Below are 23,112 nucleotides of genomic sequence, written 5' to 3' on the forward strand. Positions count from 1 at the left end.
CTTAATTTAAACCATTTCAATAAATACACAGCTCTTGATGCTGTAACACAGTATATTCTATGATTAAAATATATTTTGATAAATTGAACTATTTTGTTTCAGGAAATAACTGAAAAGATTGCACATACACCAACACACACTCTCTAACATGAATTAAAGTACAGTTTTACTGTATCTCCTCTAAGGAAGGGATTTGAACCCAGACTTCAGCATGAAATACTAAGAAAGGGAAAGCGATGAGAACTGAGTATCACAGGGCAAGTTTCTCTCTGTCTGTACAGCCCTTAGTGAAGTTTAGCAATGTATTCAGCACATACAAAAGCTACAACAGGCAGGAAAGGAAACAGCATTAAATCATTCACTGGTTTGTACATCCATAACCTGTAACAGCATGTTTGATCCTGAGAAAAATCCACTTGTAACAGGTAAAGCATCTGCATGCAAGCAGACTCCTAAAGGAGTTTGATTTAGAGATAGAGTGGAATAGTCAGCTTAAACCAGTACTGGAATAACACAGCAAGAGAGTTCAAAATCAGACAGGAAGGACAGCAAAGCACTGCTGCCCTTACACCATGGCAACCATTCAGCAGAAGGCTGATGACTGCTTTTGTTCTTCAGGAATCTCCTAATTAATTAGTAGGCATTCACACAAAACTTTCACTTCAGGAATTGCTACTTTACACCAGGAAGATGTGAAAGGGACACATTTGCAGCATTTATTACCTTGGCTTGATATATCCATTTAGAAAGAAATTGGACTGTTGTTTGAAATCTGCATTCCCTTTGATTTTCATGTTGATTGCTGCTGAGGCATTGACTGCCAGCTGAACAGGAAAGCCTGAAATTGCTGGAAACTGCAACTGTTCAGCAGCCAAACTCATCCTTTTATTAAACTGGACCTCCTGCCCCTGTGGTGAAAAAAACACAAACAAAAACCAGAATTCTATTTTGCATAACAAAATTCGAGCATTCGAGAACTTTTCCAGATATAACTTTTGACTGCATCTATCTATTGTGAAAGTGTTTTTACCTGAGCTGATTTGGGATATCAAGAAGAAAGCAGCCCAAAGCCTGCATATGGCCATGGCAGGAGTCAGACACCAGTCCTACCCCAGTTAAAAAAAGAATTTGCACTTAAGCATGAATGGATTTGAATGAGAGAAGCAAGAGTTAAGAACCATTGAGAGAAGAGGCACATACAATTGAACAATTGTAAGAACAAGTCTGCCTAATGTACTGAATGCTGTTTAAACCAAATACACACTGGAGTCTTTTAGAGTTCACTTTAGAGAAAAAACAAGTAATATTTTGTATCTTTTACATATCTGTCAGAAAGCAGTTTCTCAAGATATTTACTTTCAAATAGAAAAAAGGTTCCTTTTACCTTCAGAAGTCTAACAGCCAACTCAGCCAGATTTAAGGAATAATGTTTCATCTGTTTTCTTAAATCTTCGCAATCTAAGAAACTAAGTTCATTTCCAAAGATTTTCATGCTTAGCTCACATTTCAGTGCCTCCTTTCTTACTGTTCTCTCAGTGAACTGCCATGATAAAGAAAGAAATCAAAGGGAATGGTGTTATAATTTCCTTTCAAACTCAAAATAAACAATTCCTCAATGCAGGCTATGCTATTAATAAAGAGACATTCAAATACTTTGGAGACCACTCAAGACCCTGGATTAGTAGCTGTTCTTTCCAGCTACACTTCAGCTCCACATCACACAAGCTGGATGTCACTATGAACACTGCTCATGTCCAGTCCTAAGATGGCAGGCAAAGGAGAAGTATTGCAATACACACCCACAAACAGAGGAAGCTTTTAAAAATACAATCTCAAAACAACATTAGGGATGTCTTGATTGCTAAATAAACTGCTAGGAAGTAAAAATTTTACATTTTCTCTCCTAATGATTCTATAATACCTCAGCAACACAACATGATCATGAGCTTACTCTCTAACAAGAAACCCTAGGAAGATGAGTCCCAAGAAGAGAGATGATCTAAGACAAACTAAATGAATCACAGTCCCTGAGTTTTCCAGCTAATACATCAACAATTGAAGTCAATTCTCAGAGCTTTCCTGTTGTGTGCATAAAACATAGTGCTCTCCAAAAATGGGTAAATTCACAAAGGGTCAATGTAACATCTGACATCAAACTGGGAAGTCAGACTGCAAACAACAGGACTCAGGAACTCAACATCAAGTGGCTGTTTACAGTGGCACAGCAGTCAATAGACAAAAGCACATCAGCGTAAAGGGACCAGAGCTCAAAATAATGAGAGGAAGCCCAAAACACAGGCAACATAATCCCATGGCTGAATGTCATTGTTTTGAGACAATAAAACAATCTGAAAAATACTAAAGATCTGGCTCTTTGCTGCTCGGTATTTTCTGCAGCTGTTAAATTCTCTGCAAGTGAGCAGAATGAGTTAAATGTGTCTTATGCAAAGGAGTCACAGTAATCCAGAGCAGTTGTCCAGTGTGAGATGGGGCCCTGTGTTTGACTGGGAAATGTCATTAATTTTTCCAAGATCTGCAGGTTCAGTTACCTTTTTGACTAACTCATTCATCTTACTGTATTTTCTACCAAGACAATTTTGGTTTGTTTTTCTCAGCTTTGGCTTGCCAAACTTTGTCACAAGATGATCAGCAGGGCTGTATCGCTTCAAATTCGAGTTCCTCTGCTTGACTTTCTCTGCTGTTTCCACTGGGGTTTCTGACTTGTGGTTTTCTTCATTAGTATTTCCAAAAAAATAGTCACTGAAAGTAGCAGATTTCGGCCCAAAACCCTTCTCTATGAGGGTTTCAGCATTCTCCAATCGCACACCAACCTAGTGAAAAGCATACAGCAGTGAAAAGCCTAACAGTGACACGTACAGGCCATGGCCAGTTCTAAAGCAGAAAATCAAATATACAACTAGATGCAACCAACAGAAAAGATTTACCAAGCAAGATCACAGTAGTCTACAAAGTTTAGCATTCTACCTCCTTCAGCATTCCATACTGGATACTTCAGTATTAGATCTTCCCATAAAAATTAGATATGTAAAGCTCAGTCCAAAATAAAAATCCTTTTTCATTCAGGTACTGTGGTTTATTTACACCATGAAGGGCCAGAAGGGGCTACTGCTATTTTGGCATGTTAAAAACAGTATTTTGGCTGGAAAACACTAACATACCCTTTTCATGCTCTGAAACAAGATTCTGTCTGGAAGCTTGCTTAAAACAGAATTACTAACACACATACATCCGTGGTATGTGACACTGAAAAAAATATTTTGTTCTCTTGCAAGCTTAAACTTGAGATCTGAAGGCTACGTTAAATTCTTTCTTTCACGTGCACATTGTTACCTTGGTACAGCAGAGGCACAGCTAAAGATTATGAGGTTGCAGGCAGGTCATTGAAATATCCCAAGCACTGGATGCTCAACGGCACTAGAACAGTGACTTCAGCTCAGTACAAATGAGTCTGTCTCCTGTATTAAAGGAATGGTGTACCCAAGCCAATCCATTTTCCACTGTACATCAAGAAAAGGAGTCTCACTATCCTAAACAGGAGCCAGAGCAGTGTCTCAGGAAGCACTGACTTTAATGTTTCATTTGAATCAACAGGAGCTGAGTGTAAGTCACTTTCCTAGTGCATGGCACTAGCAGAATGGCAGTGCTTTTATTTTGACTAAGCCCATTGCACAGAGGACTCACCAGTCTGAGGCAACTGTGCTACAGCAGTGAAAAGCACACTTTGCTAAAGGAACTGCAACAGGAAAACAGAAAATGTTTTGTACTTCAATATACCAAATGTCATTTGAGGAGGGGAATAAAAAACCCCCACAATTAAAAAAATCCATAAACTTGCCTCCAGGAGATTTATAGCCTGTCCCATAAGGTGAACAGTCAAATTTGTCATGACTGATCGTGGTAGAAAAGATGCAGGAGAAAAGACCACTGATGCTTCCATATTTGCACCTGCACCAGCTGCAATGGAAAATACCAGATGTCTGTCAGCTGGGGATCAGCTGTTCTCATACACTGTGCAAAATTCATAATTCTTTGGAAAACTGTTACTCCACTCAATAAGATGATGGTGAATGAAACATTGTCAATAGGTGAAACTCTTTAACTTTTTAATACAGCAAAGACATTACTGTAAGTAACTTCCATTTACTGGAATTCTGTATTTACTGGATATTACTGGGTATTATTTCACTAACATCAAAAAGGAAACTATTTATAATACATAAGATACATAAATGCACTGGAAGAAATGGACAGAAAATCAAAACGTGACTCTGAAAAACATCATCTAGCATTTTCCCTGAAAACAAATGAACAGATAGTAAAACAGGAAGGAACTAGTTTGACTCTTTTCTTATACCAAGGACAGCACATGAATCAGGAGAACAAAAAAACATCCCAATCCCCTGTTGCTGCAAAGGAAGTTAACTAAGGAAGGAATTAAATGTTGATGCTCACAAAAATAATCTTAAATGTTCATTGGTTCTTAGTCTCCTCTCTCACAAGAGGCAAAGGTGTATGGTATCTGCTTTGCTGGAAATACATTTCATATACTCCAATTAAGGTCACAGCAGAATCAAGCTTACATTTGGATAGTATTAAAGTCATAAAAATCAAAGTTCTCTGGAGCAAGTCGTAAAGTGTCAGAAAAGCCATGTGGGATTTTAATAATCCTTATGCTACAAAGCATTAAGTTCTAAAACTGCACATACCTGAGTGAAATGTGACATCAGAATATGAGGAGTATTTCCATGTCTCCCGGTCAAAATCTTTGCTAAGGATTTCATCAGGAATAGAATCTCGAAGATGCTCCTTCAATGGATCATCTGTCTCCAGGAGCTGAGAGAGATGACTCCAAACAAAGGAGCCCACTAAAATTCAACGAAGAAATGCATTTGGAAATCAGAGAAAAATTACAAGAGTTTTAAAAACAGATGCAGGAAATATTTTTATTTATTTATACCACCATTAATTCTAAGCCATTCCCCTGGCCACAACAGAATTCATTCATTTTCAGCACGGTTAAAATCAGTCTGATGCACCTACTGCAACAGCACTTTAAACAAAAAAAAAAAGGCACATACAATTGAACAATTGTGATTCAGAATTAGTATTCCTGCATGACACTGTGGAGTCCCAGTTTGGCCATGTATGTGCTGTGTTGTGGGGGGCAAACATTTCCCATATGTTCTGGAGTCTGGTTCTTAAATAGCAGCTTTGTTGTCTCCTGAAGATAAAAGGTAATAGGCTCCAGTGCTAGTTCAATGCACAGATACCGAATACGGATGTAACTGCATTTTTCTCAACACAATTTCTTTGTTTCAAATTTTGTTTTCTGAACGTTGGAATTGAAAACTAACATGTGCCCTATGCCTTCAAAAGCACTTGTTATTCAAACATTTATTATATAAATTATTTAGCTGCCACCTCAACAAAAGACAAGGGAAAGAAATTAAGAATATTCAGGAGTACTGCGTTAAATTGTTTAAAATACACAACATTTTGGATGGACTTATAGAGCTCCTTCATAAATCAGACAAATTAAATTTTCTGCATGGAGCCACAGGGAGGAATCCCTGAGGGTACACCTTGACAGGATTTTGGAGGTGCATGCAATTTCTCCGTGTCTGAACTCTGAACAGAGAGGAACGAGTGCCCTCCAAACCACAAGCCACATCAGCAGGCGAACACAATGCTGAGCCTGGACTCACCATCACTGCAGGATACACTGGTCCGGACATAACATCCTGGGAAAACAGGTACCAGCTCCAAGTCAGAGCTGGCCAGGATCCAGACACAGTGCAGACAGAGCCTGCTTTCATCTGCCTGCAAACAATCTTCTAGATACCCTTCTCATGTTTGCTTCTTCTTGACAGATGTAAATGCAAAGGATTAGTCTAGAGGTATTCTTCACTGAACGTGGTGAAATAATTTTAGAATATGGGAATATTTTTTTCTGCCACCTGCTTCTTTCTCACCTTAACAAAATGCAATTTACAGTTATCCATTTGTATTTCTAATGCACTCAGCATCAAAGCTGTTCCATACATCCTTCTCAAGAGCCTTCAGTGAATGAAATGCTGACAGTAGAAGGGATTAAATCTATGAAAAGTCAGTCCTTACTGACTATTGCTAAACTAACACTATCACAGTTTCAAAATAAAACTCATACAAACAATCATTTAGAAACCATCTACAAAGCATTGAGATGAAATAAAAATTGATATAGGTTGGTACCATTACACCTGCAAAGTAAATATCACATTGAAGTATCAGTTAGGAACATGTAAGACTTCAGTAGATGCTTGGCTGACCTTGGCTGGATGTTTCTTTCAGCAAAGTCTTTTGAACTTGTTTAAATAACTCTTCATGTGGACATTTCATTGCTATATAATAAGCAGCAATTCTTATTTCCACATCTTCACTGGTTGCTTGATACAACTGAAGTAATACAGCATTCTAAGAGAGAAAGATAAAAATATAAAGACAATTATGATTTACTCCCCTAAAATACCTCACGTGCACTTTCAGGCCCAGGTAGGTTTTTGTTCTCAAAGAGCTACTGCTATATTTACAGCTATTGCCTTATAACTGACAAAGTCCCTTTGTGTAACATGGATACAAATGTATGTACATATTGTCTATACTACCTTACCCACAAATTTCCTGAACAAACTGTCCTTATGACCTTGAACCCTATACTGACGAATCGATACAGGACTCTGCAATGCAGAGCGTCCCTTGCCAGCACAACTGTTAAGGATGGTTTTGTTCCACCACAGGGGAGACCTGTCTATCATATCTCTCACGTGCCACAGCCAATACACAGACAACAATGGCCATGGTTTTGTTCACAGGCTATTAAGATCATTACTTCTGGTCTCAATCAAAGAGCAGGACTGCAACAAATTTATTCTGTTCAATATTTCCCCAGTATCAACAAAGATGACTTTTTAGTGAACTGCCAGGAATTAAGAAACTGGTGACTGACACTACGAACATTTTTATTAGCATTTAGCAACCCCAGTCCACCCAGTTCAGCAGTTCATTTGCTAGACAATGATGTGGTATATAACATAGAGACTTGATACTTTGAACACGTCTAACGAGCAACACCAAGCTTCATAACTGCAGAACAAGTGACCAATCCATGCTGAAATTAAATTCTAGGAAGCCATAGAGAGATGCTTCTCCAAGTGCAAGTCCACGTGGAGCCTCTTGTTCTTCTGGAGCATCTCTGTCAGCTTTGCCCAGGCCAGCACTCCTGGCTTTGCCATTCTTTTAAACATCAAGGTATTAGAGATAAACAAGTTTTGAACTTTCTTCCATTAAAACATTTAACAAAATGTTGTAACTATGGCAGTGTTATTGCAAATCACAACAAGCTTCTCACATTAATACTTTATATATCAGAGAATGAAACAGTGAAACAGACTATGGGAAAAATCAAGTCCTGTGGGTTCTCAGCCATAATGCCCCCAGACATAAGGCACCCAGCTGAAGTGACTAATTAGGAAGTCACAAACACTGCCCCAGTCACTGGATGTGTTACCTCAACCGCAGCAAAGCACATTATAGGACTGCTCATCTGGGTGGTTCTACCCTCTTCTCCAACAGCAGAGGGGGCTCTGCTGGAACACGTCTACACTTGTTCCTTATCTGTTTGCATGGTTTGTAACTATACCAAAACTCCCAAATCTCTATCAGTGCCAGGAAGCCATCAGTCACCTCTGGCAGTAAACCACGTACCCTGACAGAGCAGGGAATGCGCCGGAAGGCTTGGACAGCAGCGAGGCGAATTTCCACGGGATGACTCTTCAGGGAAGCACACGAGCTCAAAGCAGGAGCCAGCGAAGCTGCTGCTAGCCCCGCATTTCCAATGGCTTTCAACACCAGCTGCATCTGTAAATGCAAATCAAGGTAGAACAGAAAGCTCTCCATGTGCTATCTGCTGTACATTGAATTTTATGGCACTAACATTTTCTGTGCAAAACTCTGTTTAAAATGATTACTGGTCATTTGGAGAGCTTACTGCAGCCCCTACTGTACCACCTATACTCTGGCTTTACTGGGAGGACAAGACACATATGGACCCCTGTTCTATTCTAATGCCATGTGGCACTTGTGAGAAGAACCTGACTTAGACCTGGGGGAATTAGAAAACATTTTTAAAAGCCTGCATTGCAACAGAAAAGAAAAAGTCACAAATTCTATGTACAGGAAAATTTTCTCAAGTTCTTTGATATTTTGTCCCTTTTGATCACAGGTATTTAGACCTTTTAGTGATTCAACATGGAGTTCTGCACACAACAGCTAAATTAAAATGGTAATTTGTCAACAGGTGGGTGTTCTTCATACTGATCAACAGTATGAAGTTTGCTTCATAAGGAAACCCAAGACTTTTCCTTATTTCCACACACAAGAACACCCATACTGATAGGTCATACTTGTTGGATTACAAAATTTTATCGGCCTGTTCTAGCAAGGAATATTCATTCACTGAGCTTGTATTCATAGCTTTCTGGAAATCCAATTAATACCATTTTCATCAAACACGTTCTAGATCATAAAGGGAACAGAAAGCACTATATCATATGCTTCTGTATAACCAATACCTTGCTGAGATGTTCTGAATCTTGCACAGTACAGTTTCCTCCCAAAAATTTCCCAAGAGTCCTCATCACACTCTGCACAGCAGGTACATGATCACAGGAGCTGTGAGCTGAACAAAACCTATGTACAAGAGCAGTTACTCCCAAGAAGCAGCTCTGGCTTGCTCTAGGTGACTTCAGCAAAGGCTGTAAACAAGTACAAAAAGAGCAAGGTGTTTCAGAAAAGTCATGAGAATGACTATTGTAACATACCACAGATAATAAATGTATCAAAATATTTACATACTAAAACTCAATCTCAACAAAGCTCTCTGGACAGAGCTTTGTACGAATCTGTGAAGAAGACTGTTACTGTAAAATACAAAAATTATGAGCCACCTAGATTCATTACAAATTAAAAAAGAAAAAGCAACATCCACTCACAGCAAGAGATTCAATCATGCCTGAGGTGGGAGTAGAAATGAATGTAAATGACCAGAAGAAATATTCTACTTTGTCTTCCTCAACTTCTGCAGAAGCTATGAGGTCTTTCATTAGGACAACACATGCCTCTGTAGCACAAGATGGGAGAGCATCTATTAATGGCTGCCTGTAACACAAGAAAAAAGTACAGCAAATCTAAAATGACCAAAATACTCAAGAATCACATAACAAATACATTGATGCTGGGCTTCTTTCAAAGTAAATAAAAGTCCAGTGGCTTAGCAAATGCCAGATTTCACAGAAATCAATGTTATCTTTTGGTTTAGTGGCCTTACGGAAATATGCCTCAGCCAGGATGTGATGGAAGTGCACTGGTGTTTCAAGAACTGTATCTAACCAGATTTTCAAGAAAATACTCAGTTGCTTTCTCTGAAAATGAAGCCACATCATATCCCAGGTTTGACTTCTAAAGACTGAGGTACCTTAAAGCCCTGATTTTTTATTAAGGTGGTTTATTTGTTTCATTTCACCTGTAACAAATTAAAATATTAAACCAGAATTGCCTAGCTTTTACTTCCTGTGCTTTTTTAGACCTTATCTAAGGGGAAAGCTTACACCAGCAGACCATACACATTTTGGCTCTTAAGAGTCCCTCTGTAAATATTCTATACCTGCCTTCTATACTGATGGAAGGACACTTTTGCATTATCTAGAAAGCAGTTAAAATAAATGGCATGAAAGCATCACAGAGTAGTCTGCATGGGATTCTTTTTCACTCCTAAACTTAACAACCATGTCCTGAGTAAAATCAGCCTAAAGTTAATACAAAAGAGGAAGAATAGTTTAATTACTGTCTAATACTGAAGAACATTAGCATGACTATTTGTCAAAGAATGAGAATAAACCTAACCCAAAACAAAATTTCCCCCTTTTGCATCAAGTAAAGATATTGTTGCAAACATAAAACCTGGCATTAGATTAATTTCAAACAAGCTGATGACATTTTGTACTGAAACCAAGTAAAAGAATTGTTTCATTGTTTTCATTTTTGTGAAGGAAGAAAAATTTAGTACTGATTTTAATAATACTGGATTAGTATTTCTGATAGTCTCAAACCACTGGATCAGAACTACTCCTGACTGCAGAGGAGTAGGGCCTTGATCTTTAAAGCCATGGTTCTACAGTCGGTATAAACCACCTTGAGATCCAGCTGCTACTGAAAGATGCAGCTCCACCACATCCATACTCCCAGCCTAACATCTGTCTCCTCTCATCCATGACTACTAAGGGCATTGAAGGTACAGATCCAGGTTAAGCTTCTTCATAACAAATGGCAACATAAGCTTAAAACCAGCAGAACTGATTTCCATCCAAGCCATGACTCAGGTTTCCCATTCACTTTGCTTTGGAAACAGGAAGTCTGGCAATGGGAATAGGCATGGGACAAGAAAGTCTATTTTGCACATAACATTCATTCCGTAAGGAGACAATATTATCCCTCTGCTACATAAACAAGATCTGCAATACAAATTATTCCTTTAAAATGCTCCAAATTTAAATCCAACATTTGGGCACAGACTTAAAACGTTTACTATTTTAAATATTTGCAAAACATTTTTTTCCTGTATATTTTTGAATGCAATTACTAAAGGAGCCTTACCAGTTGTCTCTGCACTTAAATGAAGATCTTTGCCATAGTGCTCTTAAGGCCTCAAGAGAAAGACGTCGAAGTTCAAACACGAGAGTCATGAAAAGGTCTGCAGTCTGTAAGTGCACAACCACAACTGTAATACTCCTGCTGTGTAGAAACCAGCTTCAGAGAACAGAGCACAAGAGGTTATACAGGCATTGCCACTGATTTACCATGTAACCTGGGACTAAACCCTCCTTTCTCCACCATGTCTTTACATTCCTTCCCTCACTTGCTTTTCTCTCCAGACTGCAAACACATATGGAGAAGGGCTTTTGCTTTACATGTCAGTCAGTCCCTCAGACAAGAGTGCTCAGCAACCACCATGCACACCACTGGCATACAAATGAATAATAAACCAAAATGCAGCACTGTGGGTACAATCCAGAAGAGAAAGTTATAATCTTCTGTGAATTTGTATAGCAAGATCCTGATTTATGACCAGAACTGCTGACATGGCTTTGACGCAAATGAAACAATAGTCAAGCTAACTGTATATTAATCTTAGGTTTATGCGAAAGATCATTTCACTGAAGTTTGGGCAACACTTAGAAGTTTCCCTTGAGAACCCTTGGGCTGTGAGAAATTATTGCATCTTACTGGAGAAAAGCCCAGGATAACTGCCCTTACCTCTGCAGGCAGCACAAGACTGGCTGGAAACATGGAGGCAGACGAGCTGTTCTCTCTCGCTAAGAGGAACTGCTACATCATACAGCAGCTGTTTTACCTGGTATTTTAAAGGCTATATAGCACATTAATGTGTTCCTCTGAGACCTGATCCAAAGTTCAAGAAAGAAGATAGGTCTCATTACTCGAAAAATTAGCAGAATGTTCAATACAGTATCTCGTATATTCATTTTAATCAAATTTTATAATGTGTAAGTTTTAAACATGGTCCATATGTCAGATTCACTTCAATGCTTTATTCACCTCAGATGTGAAAGGCTTAGATATAGGACTAAATTTCTGGTCCCAAAGAAAACATTTTTCTTCATGTAAAAATCATACAAAGTCCAATTCCACTAAGTCACATTTCCAAAGGTTTGGGGAGAGACCTACTTTGACTTCCTGACCTTCCTTCCAGGAGCTACTCCAAAAAACAATGAAAACATGGAATAACCCAGTGCCAGCATTTGATTTTAAGACTGCCAAGACATTTTCAGTAACAAGAAGCTGTCTTTCAGTAAGAAGTCTGAGTAATTTCTTACTGTTTTGTTTGACAGGCTGAGGGAGTAATTTGTCAGATCCAACACAGATACAGTTTATGTTTTTATTCTTTTGGGATTTATATTCTTTTTAGAAATAATACATTAATTTCATCAAATTAAAATTTGTTCTCGTATGTGAAGCCCCACTTATGTATTAATTCTGTTAAAATTTATAATTCCATAGCTAAAATTCAGATAGATCCACATGCATTCCCTTCTCTTCCATTCCATCCCATCATTACCATTAAGGTCTATTTTAAAAAGAAATTACAAACCTGGACATTATGGAGCTGGTGAAATATATTACATTTTATGGTCAATAAAATATTCAGAGAACTGTGCTTTATGTAATTTTTTAAAAGCCTTTCTAAAGTGTGGGCCTTATGTGCGTTTTTCCACAGGCAAATCCACTGTGGGCAGTATGACTGGGGGGCTGGGGACCCTCACAAATCTCATCACAAGGAGTTGTTTGTACAGCTGCTGCTGAGCCCAGGTGGCCCATCAGCTGGAGCCTGCAGCACAGTTCAAGATAAAACTGCCAGACTGATGTTCTTTCAGGTGATACAATTCTAGACTATAGACTGACTTCATTCTGCTTCACACCTGCTGACTAGACAAGCTCCGATCTAACAACTTCGTGCAAAATTTTGCAGAGAAACAGCTATTTTTACTTTCCAATAATAAAGCTTTAGAATGAACTGTCTGACCAGGTGGGCTGTTTTCATTTTTTTAAGGTCAGCTGCATTGAAATTGAGCTGTCATTGCAAATTCCTCTTTTGGAGTATCATAATAACAAACTATATTCAAATCTGACTTCCATGCCCACCTCTGAAAGAAACATAAGAAAGCCTGGCTTTTATTCTACATAGAAGCTTGCTTTTCCTTCTACCTGCAGGCCTGCCATATTTTAAAAAAAGCAACTAGGTAGAAGCAAGCAATTAGAATGCCTTGCCAGGAGAAAAAAAACCAACAAAACAACCAAAACATGAAAGATCATGCCCTGAAAGTAAACTTTTTTTGGGTCAGACTGGGGTTCAGGAGCAAGGCAAAGCAAATCTGACTCTTGCCCACATTGCTCAGTGTATACACAGCCACATTCACCAGAGCTACTGACCAAGCACCAAAACCCAACCAGCCACTGGAAATGCAGCCCCAGAAGAAGTGGTGTGACAGGCTTTTCTCCAGCCTCTCTCAAGAGAGGGTCCCTTCTCCCCATCCCTTTTTCCATTCTTTGTCAGTATGCAGCTTGTTCACTTAATGGTCCATTAGCTAATCTACATCCACATTGAAATTCAATCTTGTCTCATAATAGCATTAAAAAATTAAACAACAACTTTGCTTCCTTGGAAATGACACAGTCTCCACCTCCATTTTCTCATCCCTTCACTGTTTTCCCTGGAGTTGAAGATTTTCCCTTCCATTTATTCTTGGTTTTGTGTCCTGAAAGAAATGCATAATCTCACCTCATTCAGAGTCAAACAATAAGGGGACAAACAAGCTATACATGCAGAACAGCACAGCAGTCTCCCAAGCAACGCTCTGGGCATTCCCATAACTTCTTTCCTGGCCCAAAGGACATTTTACTGGTTGAAATGAGGGATGATAAAGATTCTCTTTGAAATGTCTTGTCACACAGAAAGAACACTCTGAAACAGTGAAAATGGTTGACAACCAATCAAACCCTGAGATGGGATGGGCACATGATGAATAATTCACCTCTCTTTTAGGCAGTGGCACAGACAGCAGCCACTTGTGCTAATCTTAGTGATTTACAAAACAAATTTCCCACACATGAAGCCAGTAAGCCTCTTTGGAGGCAGAAGTGACATCCCACTGTTACTGGGAAAAATCATCTACCATTCTTTCAAAGACACTGAATTAAGAGTGTTCCATAGAAGGCAGGATTTAGAGAAAGTTTCTCAGGTCTGCTGCAGTAATTTCTTTTTTCAGCATTTTCCAGGCAGTATGTGGCCCTCTAGCCTGGGCCTAAATGCCATTTCATACTGCTGTAACACTGACAACCACATGGAGTTAAGAATTATCATTCCCAAAGAGGCTGCTTTTATTCTATATTAGCACCAACCATTATTATATGGCTCTCTTAGCCCTCCATAGCTGCAGTCCCCACAGCATGCAGCTAAAAGAAATGGCAGACCTGCTTATAACTCACAGACAGAAGTCTATCCCAAGTATTCCAGCACCCACAAAGGCCACCTACTGCTTTCTCCTCAGCCTGGTGCCAAGGCCTTTGTCAGGCTGTGGTACCAGGTCAGACTACGATCACGGTTTAACAGATTGGGAGTAAAGTCGGGGGTTGGAATTTATCACAGCTGACTGAAGGTGCTGGCTTCAGCAGCTGTGACTTATCCTGCTCCACCCTGTGCCTTCCCCTGAAGTCTCACACACAAAACATGAAGGCCCACCTGTGCTCATGAATCACAGGTGATGCTAAGAGAAAGGTGAACACACCCAAGATATCACTGCAGAGCTGGAATCCAGCACTGCACTTCTCTGCAGTCCCCATAAAGCCTCTACTCCATCCCCCAGTATCTATGTACAGCCCAGGGGAAAGACAGGCAGAGCTTCATTCTTTGACATGGGACTTAATCTAAACAAAGGAAGGTGAGTGCGTTCTATGCTGGGTCTGAAGTGTTCTGTTAACATCACTTGTACCTATGTGCATTTACAGGAGAGATCTCAGCCCCTCTGCACAGGAAATCACCTTGCTCCAAAGTACAAACAATCTAACAAGACATCAGAGGACAGGGAATATATCAGGAATGAGCTGATTAAACTCATCAGTGGCAAATTCAAGGAGGCACCAATGCCCTGTTTAGTGCCTTTCCCATTAGACCATACTTGTTTTCTAGTAATATCCTGACCAAAAATTACTTAAAGAGTGTGTTCTGTTTTCACATGAACTTTTTTTTTTTTTCCTTATTTTTCTCTGTAGGAACATCACTACCAGCAAGAATCACTCTATTTGAAGGATAATGGGATATGAAGTGTCCTCTCTTTGCCCTCGGTTGATCTCAGGTGAACAGTGGTTAAGCATAATCATCTGTTGATCTTTCTGTATTGCACATAACAGGTATTCTTGATAACCTCTGAATTTCACAGAGATAGGGATCTTCATTTCAAACACAGTGACAATTACTGATTCAGTTGCTGCCAGTATCAACAAAAAATACAAGACCTAAGTGAGCTAAGGAGACAGGCAGACCCTCATCTAAAATGATGGTCATCATAAAAAGTATTTAAGCCACTGCCTGTTCCACATGACCAGAAGATTCCACCCTATCTTAGCAGCCTTCATCAATGAAAATGGTCTAGGGGGCAGAGATTCCCTCTGGACTCAAGCAGCATCCCCAGAAAAGATGATGGTTATTAGCAGAGTCCATCAGAAGCACAAGGAACCTACCAGCCAAGACCCAGAGGCAAGGGTTTCACATGCAAACTGTTTTGAGGGGATGAGGCAATATAAGGACAGCAGAACTCCAATAAGCATGGAAACAACAGCACTACCAGCAGTAGTATCTCACACTAAAGCTGTAAAAATGGTGTTTTACAATAAAGTATCAAAACTGCCAGTGACAACCCAAACCAGACACTTTTTATGTTTTTGGTTTTTTCACAGCAAAATAAAAATTTGGGACATTTTCTTTCAGATTATTTTAGAATATAATTCAAAATTGCTTTTGCCTAATATTCAGGGGTTACAGGATGGTTTGACTCCTCAGTGTGATTTACTGCTTTTATAAGAAAACAACACCTCAAACCATTTTCTCTAATTCCACATTTTAAAATGCCCAAAACAATGGAAGGCTTCAGTGTTTCAAAATTGCTGCTCTCCTGGCCACCTCTTATCTGTGCAGGAGAATTCTCAGCCCCCACAGAGCCTCACAAGGAAGCAGAGGTTGTGTGTACAGCTTACCTCATAACTTGCACTGTGTGCTAAGCAAAGCTTCCACACCAGTTCAGTCACTTCTCCCCCAGTGATCTCCCTCTCAGTTACCTCCCTTTCATAGAGAATATTGGTCACATACAGATCCTCAGAGTCCCCTGGAGAAAGGAACATAAAGAAAAAATCAGATCTCTGGTGGTTTCTGGCCATTTGCTATGGCTCACCCTTATATGCAAGGGGAAAGTTTCTCTCTGAGGCTTTATTTCTCTCTTTAAGAGTCTCTCTAGGCTCAGTACAGCCAAGGGATAAATATGAATGCCTGCAGTCAGCTTGAATTTAAGAACATAACAGGATAAAGACAAGTGTGACCCAAAAGAAAGAGTCACAGAAACAAGACAAAGATACACATGAAAAAAAGCCCTATTTTCCATAGATATGTCTCTCAGGATGGCCCTGCTACTTTACATTCATCACCTTTTCCAATGTCATCTAATCACTTGTCCCACACTTCAACCACCCAAAAAATCAACAGGAGATCTAGGTGCCAAGAAAAATAAATGGCTTGGCTCTGAACCTCTTCCTGAGGAAGAATCCTATCATCTTATGTTGGTAGAATTATAAACAAAGTGTCCTGGAAATTTGGGGGTTCCTTTAAAAAAAGAACCAAACAACTACTTAGAAACAGACAAAGAAAAAAATGTTTCTCAGTATTTAGAGTTCAACTTTGAAATCATTCCTCAGGCAAGCCACCTGTTGACTTCAGTAAAATTGTTTTCCTAGAGAAACACACAGAGCAAAGAAGCAGCAAAAATTGAAACAGTTCTCAGACACGGCATGTCCTTAGTTCCATTAGGACTTGCAATTATTCAGGCTCCATTTGTATAAAAAGTAGGAATTGTCCACAGACATGGGAAGGCTGATGCTCTACATACAAGGGCACTAGGTATGTAAAGTAGATAAACAGGAGCTGGCCATTACGGATTGTCACTTTTGGAGACCCACCCAGTTTTGAAGATCCACACAGTTTTGTAATGGCAGGCCCAAGCCCTCGAAGAAGGGACAGCTCGGCCCAGCCTGTAAAAACACCTACTTTAAAACAATTTAATACATTAAAGGTACGAATCATAGGTGCAAAGAGTTCTCACAGGCAAGACAAAGCCACAACATTTTTCTAGGAAATAAATTTGCTTTGCTTTAGCAGAAACATAGTTACCTTTATTGTAGAGTGTCTCTGTTTGCACTTGCAAGAGTTTGAGAGAAGACTGTGTCTGCATCTCTGCCCCGCTGCCCTGGTGAGGGAACAGCGTCACACGGTCGGACTCAGTGCATTTGGCCTCCTCCAGGACTCCATCCTTAATGCTCTGAACACATTCCAGCTGGGAAGACAGGATCTGCTGTTCAGACTGAGAAGAACAGATACTTCAGGAAGATTCTTGATGACCTATGCTAGCCTATCCAATCCTTGCTCTCCCAACTTCACAGACAATTCCAGTTCTGGGACAGTGAAAAGTCTCTTGTCTATTCCTCTGACAGTGCCCAGCCTGTGGTTAATGCACTCCTTATTTTGGCCTAGTTTTTCATCACAGAAAAACAATTGCTATTAACTGTCAGAGTCAAATAGTGTCAATTCATTTCAGTTCACAAAGCCTCAATGTTATGCAGATCTTTGGTAAGCAAAGTAGAAAAAAGCAAAAGGCTGGTAAATTACCACTATCTAGTACAATACAAGAAACAGGTAATATTCACCTAAAAAAATACCACAAGATACAAATATTGACTGTATTTGCTCTCAACAGTGGAAAGCTGTAAGTCTGGCAAAACTTCTATCTTTCCAAAGTTTTCTACAAATAATAATTTTATTTTCCTCATGTATTTTTTCTTACCCACATCTCGCTATTCCTCCCACAGTCTACCTTTGTTTACCTGTATAACATATTTTAATGAGTTTAATCCAGGTGCCTAAAAATATATATTATAATATATATAATAATACAAAGCAAATTTGAATTAAAACAGATACTATGAATAACAGGGAGAATAATATTCACCATTTCTTTCCTAAGAACTCAAGTTTGGGCAGATGCACTTTTCAAATAAGTCAAAAGGCCCTGTGGAAGAGTCAGTGTCATTCCCCAAAACTTACCGACACGTGAGGAAGAACAACCGACTGCACAGAAGTCAAACCAGAAGAGCGATGGGAGCAGAGGTTTAGGTCCTTTGTCTTTACAAGAATGGGCCCCTTTTGCTGATACCTAGTTGGGCATATTCCCAGGACATCCACCTAGTAACAAATATACACTCTTGAATCACACATGCACACATACAATACAAGGAGGTAGTATAGGTTATTGCAATTAGTTTTAATAATTACTGTTTTTGTAATAACAACAGAGACCTAAATTCTCCCTTGCAGAACACCGGCTTTGCCACAAAGCCATGAAAAGGCATATAATTTTAAAGACCTTGGTTGAACTTCATAGTAGCCAGGGTCTATTGGTTTGTGTAATTTCACTGTGTTATTCTGAATCAGATCATTTACAAACATATGCTTTTTCATTTAAGATTTTGTGGGCATGCAGGGAAGCATTAATTCAGAAGAGCATTACTAGGCAGAGTAACTTCAACTACAAATGGGTGTGCCAAGCCTTACTGCAGAACATCTCTTTAAGTACTGACATGCAGCAGTAGCCTGAGAATGAGGCAGTGCACATCACGCTGAAGGTCAGTCTAGAGACAGGTCTTCACAGCAGCCCCTGAGGTGTGTCAGCTGAACCCATGCAAACATACAGGTGACAGCAGGGTATGCTGGACTATTGTTTCAGTGTAACACAGCAGAAATTGAGTTTAATTGAAATAATTGCAAAGAGCTCTGAGAACCCTGATCTTAAAACCTCCTGAAATTAATGAAAAAAATAACAAAAAATAATCATGAATTGTGACTATTGTATTTCCTCCAGAGAACAGGTAAAGCCCTAGCAGTAGAACTCAGGTAACCAAGTAGTAGATTCCAAGCCTCAACAAGAATGCAAGTTATAGATAATTTTAGAACATTTACTACAAAAAGCAATCAGATCACTGCCACTGTCAGCTGAACCAAGTGGCAAAACCCTTTATTTATATGAAATAGACTTAACATGTACAAAGAGCTAAGAGTCACCTCAGAGCACGACTGACAGTCTCACCTCCTCAACGACAGCACCAGCAAGGAATTCTTGCACTGTCTGCAGGACACTGAGAATGCCTCGCTTGATGTTCAGTGCCCAGGTCTGTTCACTCCTCACAGGACAGAGCTTTAGAACTTTCCCATCGTGGAAAGAAAAATGAAGAGGATGCTGTTCTAGTATTTCCCTGCAATAAAAGAGTTTATAATTTCTTGCTTTAAAGAGTGCAAGTCACTTTAAGACTAGACTCAGATTCTCCTCAACAAAGCTGCTCCTCCACAATGGATCTAATTCTGTATCTCCACTCTTTATAGTAAGCCTCTATTCTTCATAAATTCCCCCTGACCCAAGAAGTCCTTACAAAAACCCTGTGAAACCCTAAAACCAAATCCTCTCAAGATAATCACAGCACCCTCAACATAACTGTAACACTTAATAAAAGCAGTCCTGGCAGATTATTTATAAGTAAATGTACTTAATGGCAATGATTCTTGTTTAATTAAGACAGAAATTCCATTTAAAGATTCAGGGTGCCTTTAGAATGTCTGAATTGCAAAGTAACTGCATCATGCCTCTTCAGCTGTGATGCACACAAGAACAACTGCTTTCCAATTAACCCATAATTTCCTGCTCTGCTAGGTGTGCATACTTGGGCTCTATCCCAGATTGATTCCCCAATCTCTGCTGTCACTACACTTCCTAATTGCTTTTGCTATCCCAGATTGAGAGTACAGCGTTTTCTACCTTTCCAAGAGATCACTTTTTAACATTGATTTTTGCTCCTAATATAACATACTTTAATCATATATTTTTCCTCTATATGGGGAAAAATAAACCATCCAAAGGAAGAATTCTGCAGTAGCCCAGTGGTCAGCTCCCATACAGGGAGCTAGTCAGTTCATCTGCACATTAACTGGAGAGCTAACTATTCATCTAATCAATCAGGTCACAAAGTAAGAGATAAGATTTTAATACACCAACATCTGGATTAAGTCTTTCCAGGAGAGACTGGGCGCATAGGATAAGGGTTTCTGAACTCCTAGGCAACTGTGCCTGGTTTTGCTACTATCTGTGGAAATTACATGCATGTTCAGAGGACAAGCTAGACTACTGTATATTCACAATAGGCTGAGGCAAATGCTAATAAGGCTTACTTGTCTGAATAGTTATTTTGAATAGCCAAGCTTCACTGAATGCTTTCTTTGCTACCTCTCTTTTTTGGCTTCTCTGCAAAGAACAATACACAACTGCTCTTACTGCTATGAAAATCCTACAAATAACTTCACAGAAGATGTGCCTGTACAATCATTTGAACTCTGATACCACTGTCCATAGAGAGAACACAAAGTTCTTCCTGATGAATATAAAAAGGAATGCATTTACTCCAAGCTTGCTCTGTTTGACCCTTTGAATTGAGTCAATTACCTCAGCTCTCAGTGTTGTTTAAAGGCTGAGAATCCAAGTGGCAGGACAAAGAGGAAGGTTACAAGGCTGAGCTTAATCAGACAACAGAACTGCTTTTTTTTTTGATGACACAAGAAGCATCAGCTCTCTGGGAAAATTCCAGACTTCCATAGTTTGAGGAGATCTTTTTGTATAGCCATCTACACTGGAGACTATACCTTGGCAAGTCAGTGAGAAACACACTGACATGTTATGAATGAGCTACTAAACCCAAAAACATAAAAGGACAAAAATCTCATTGGACAAATAAATGCAATTCAAATATCCTGGAAGAAAAAACCACAATGTTTTGCCTTATGAGAATCTTCCAAACCAAGAACTTCTGAAATGTACTGCAAAAATCAAGAGTCTGTAGAAGTAACATCTGTAGCTCTAAGAGCTGTGATCCATACGTGCTGCTAGAGGCCTGGTGATTTGTACCCAGAATAATTTGAACTGTCTACTGTCCAAATGGTTTTACATACAAAGGGATGACAATTAGGTTGAAGAAAAACCTGTTTGGACCAAATATCTCTCATTTTTGCTTATGGTGCTTGTATCTGGATCCTTGCTTTTAAAAAAAAAAAAAAAAAAAAAAAATCAAAAGAAACCCTAAAACTGAACAGAGTATGAAGCAGAGTGAACAATGTCCAGTCAAGCTGCTGCTAAGTCATATAGCTTCAAAAAAACTCAAAAACCAGGGCAGATTAGGAGGTTTTCTACCTTAGACTGTCCATTTCCTTCAGAGACTCCAGTCTGGATGCAAAACTTTTCTTAATCTGCACGTCTTTCACCTAGGAGCAAAGATTATAGGCAATATATTTCATTGTTAAGAGGAACTTGTGGACTTTATCACATCAGGATATCTACACAGAATGTCACAGACCATGAACAAAGGCTCGGTGTTGCAACAGAACTGCATTAGCCCCATCTTCAGGTGGCATATCTGAGGCAGTTCCCAGAAATTTCTTCTGTGAAGAAGTTTCACTTACTATTAAACTGATTTTATACAGCACTATTATATCCCTTTCATTGTCAAACCACTGACCAGTTAATTTTTATCCATGTCCTAGGACAAGGATAACTATCCTATTCTTTGTTGGCCTCAGGTATATGTGTATTTAGCAGATATGTGTCAACCCCCCCAGCAAAACCAATGAATCATCCCCTCTGTTAACCTGAAGGAAAAGCCAGGCAGCTGCGAAGTTTATTTTCCCTGCTGCCCCTGTAGTTCTAAAGTACTGTAATTCTCCACATGACCTACCACAGGGCTCACCCCAGGAGAAGCTCTGCAACTTGAAACTGCCCTGTTGCTCTTGTCACTGAGAGACAGATCTCCTGTTGTGATGAATGGAGTGTTACAAGACTGAATTTTACACTGGGCTAGGAATGGCACCAATCCAGCACATCATACAAGTTTCTCAAATTCTCTTTATAATGCTTGCTGGGAAGTGCTTTAAAATAAACCAAGTTCCTTTCAAGGACTGGCTTTATCTCCAGTTCTGCACTTCATGCAACAGAACAGTGAAACTGTTGTGCCACTTAGAAAACAATTATTTGCTTAACCTGGCTTTTAAAACAAGCAAATGCCTAATTTCAAGTTGTGGTGCATCAAAGCAATACTGCAACTCTAATGATGAGATCCAGAATTGAACTGGCTTTTAATTACAAGAAAAACAAATGTTTTAAATGTAGCAATAATCCCAAAGAAAAATATGATTCCACATCAGCTCATCCCAATCACTCAGAAAATTATGACAATACTTACTTTCAAAACCATCTGGCAATTCCCCAATACTTCAATAATCACTGTGCTCTCCAGAGAGATGCCACTGCTTTTGTAAATATTTCCCTGCAGGAATGTGTTGGTGACTGCTGAATACCTGTAGCTGTATCTAGCTCTTTTGGGGAAGTACGATGCATTGTGTCCTAGGAAATAAACAAACAAAAAAATATGGTGGGGAGGAGCAGGGGGAAGGGGTTAGCCTACTAAACTTTCCCTTCTCTCTATTTTTTTTCTACCTTTTAATCTTTCAGCCACTGAAATCAGCTAAGCAAAGGGCTGGATATTCAGACTGTTCCCTTCCCACTTGGACTTAAAATTGAAAGAACTGGGTTTCTGAAAGCACCCTGCACACTGGCCATAGCTCCTGTAGGGAGGGTGAAAAGACTTCCCCCTCTCCCAAGCACATAACCTCACAATTTCCTTCAAGGCATGAGGTTAATTTCCGAGGGCAGAAAAGGAATGTAATGCATTTACAGCACAGTGCTCTTCTGACACCTTTCAGAGAGCAGCAAAGCAGGACCTTCACAACAGCAAAATGAAATAGATCTGCTCTTCATGCCCATAGCTGGGCTTAGTCCCACACTGGCTTAGTCCTCTGCTCAGCTCTAATGCTTCGGAGTTTTTCAGAGTTCACAGAATGTAAACTTCAGGCAGGTGTGGGCCTGCTAAACCTTAGTGGAACTTCTCTGCTACTTCCATGAATGCTGATACTCAGACATAAGTATCATTCTTCTCAGAATACGACATCCCTGTGGAAGTTTTCAAATTCCTCTTTCCTTATCATATAAAAAGCCTGAATACAGTCTTGTTTTACTCACCTGGACAGTCTACAAAACAGGAAGCTCCATAACTTAAAGTCTCTGAGGACCC

At 39.5% G+C, this 23,112-nt stretch overlaps 2 protein-coding genes across 3 annotated transcripts in view; both read right to left on the reverse strand.

Annotated features, from left to right (window-relative positions):
* The window catches only part of LOC108446679, a 46,732-nt gene extending 43,906 nt beyond the window's left edge, over window positions 1-2,826 (reverse strand). For both annotated transcript variants that reach the window (XM_017733943.1, XM_017733944.1), the window contains exons 1-3: window positions 2,550-2,826; window positions 1,385-1,540; window positions 724-908 (exon numbers count right to left, since the gene is read on the reverse strand). The gene's annotated coding sequence lies outside the window, so the exon portion shown is untranslated. The remainder of the gene's footprint in view (window positions 1-723; window positions 909-1,384; window positions 1,541-2,549) is intronic.
* Window positions 488-23,112, reverse strand: LOC108446727 (apolipophorins-like). Its single transcript, XM_017734254.1, has 17 exons — window positions 23,061-23,112; window positions 22,225-22,385; window positions 21,180-21,250; window positions 19,035-19,200; window positions 17,996-18,133; window positions 17,066-17,255; window positions 15,883-16,010; window positions 10,711-10,814; window positions 9,051-9,216; window positions 8,631-8,813; window positions 7,765-7,917; window positions 6,330-6,474; window positions 4,728-4,886; window positions 3,857-3,975; window positions 2,550-2,831; window positions 724-908; window positions 488-503 (listed from the first exon to the last, which is right to left on the reverse strand). The coding sequence occupies exons 2-17, from the start codon at window positions 22,234-22,236 to the stop codon at window positions 488-490; spliced, it is 2,217 nt and encodes a 738-aa protein (XP_017589743.1). The 5' UTR covers window positions 22,237-22,385; window positions 23,061-23,112.

This window comes from Corvus brachyrhynchos, unplaced genomic scaffold (genome assembly GCF_000691975.1).
Source record: "Corvus brachyrhynchos isolate BGI_N302 unplaced genomic scaffold, ASM69197v1 scaffold5, whole genome shotgun sequence".
Classification (NCBI taxonomy): Eukaryota; Metazoa; Chordata; class Aves; order Passeriformes; family Corvidae; genus Corvus; species Corvus brachyrhynchos.

Coding starts and splice junctions, on each gene's coding strand:
- LOC108446727 (XM_017734254.1), bottom strand. Junction 6,475..7,764: donor GCATTCCCTGCTCTGTCAGG/GTACGTGGTTTA, acceptor TTTCTCTCTTAG/AATGCTGTATTACTTCAGTT. Junction 909..2,549: donor TGAATGAGTTAGTCAAAAAG/GTAACTGAACCT, acceptor TTTTCACCACAG/GGGCAGGAGGTCCAGTTTAA.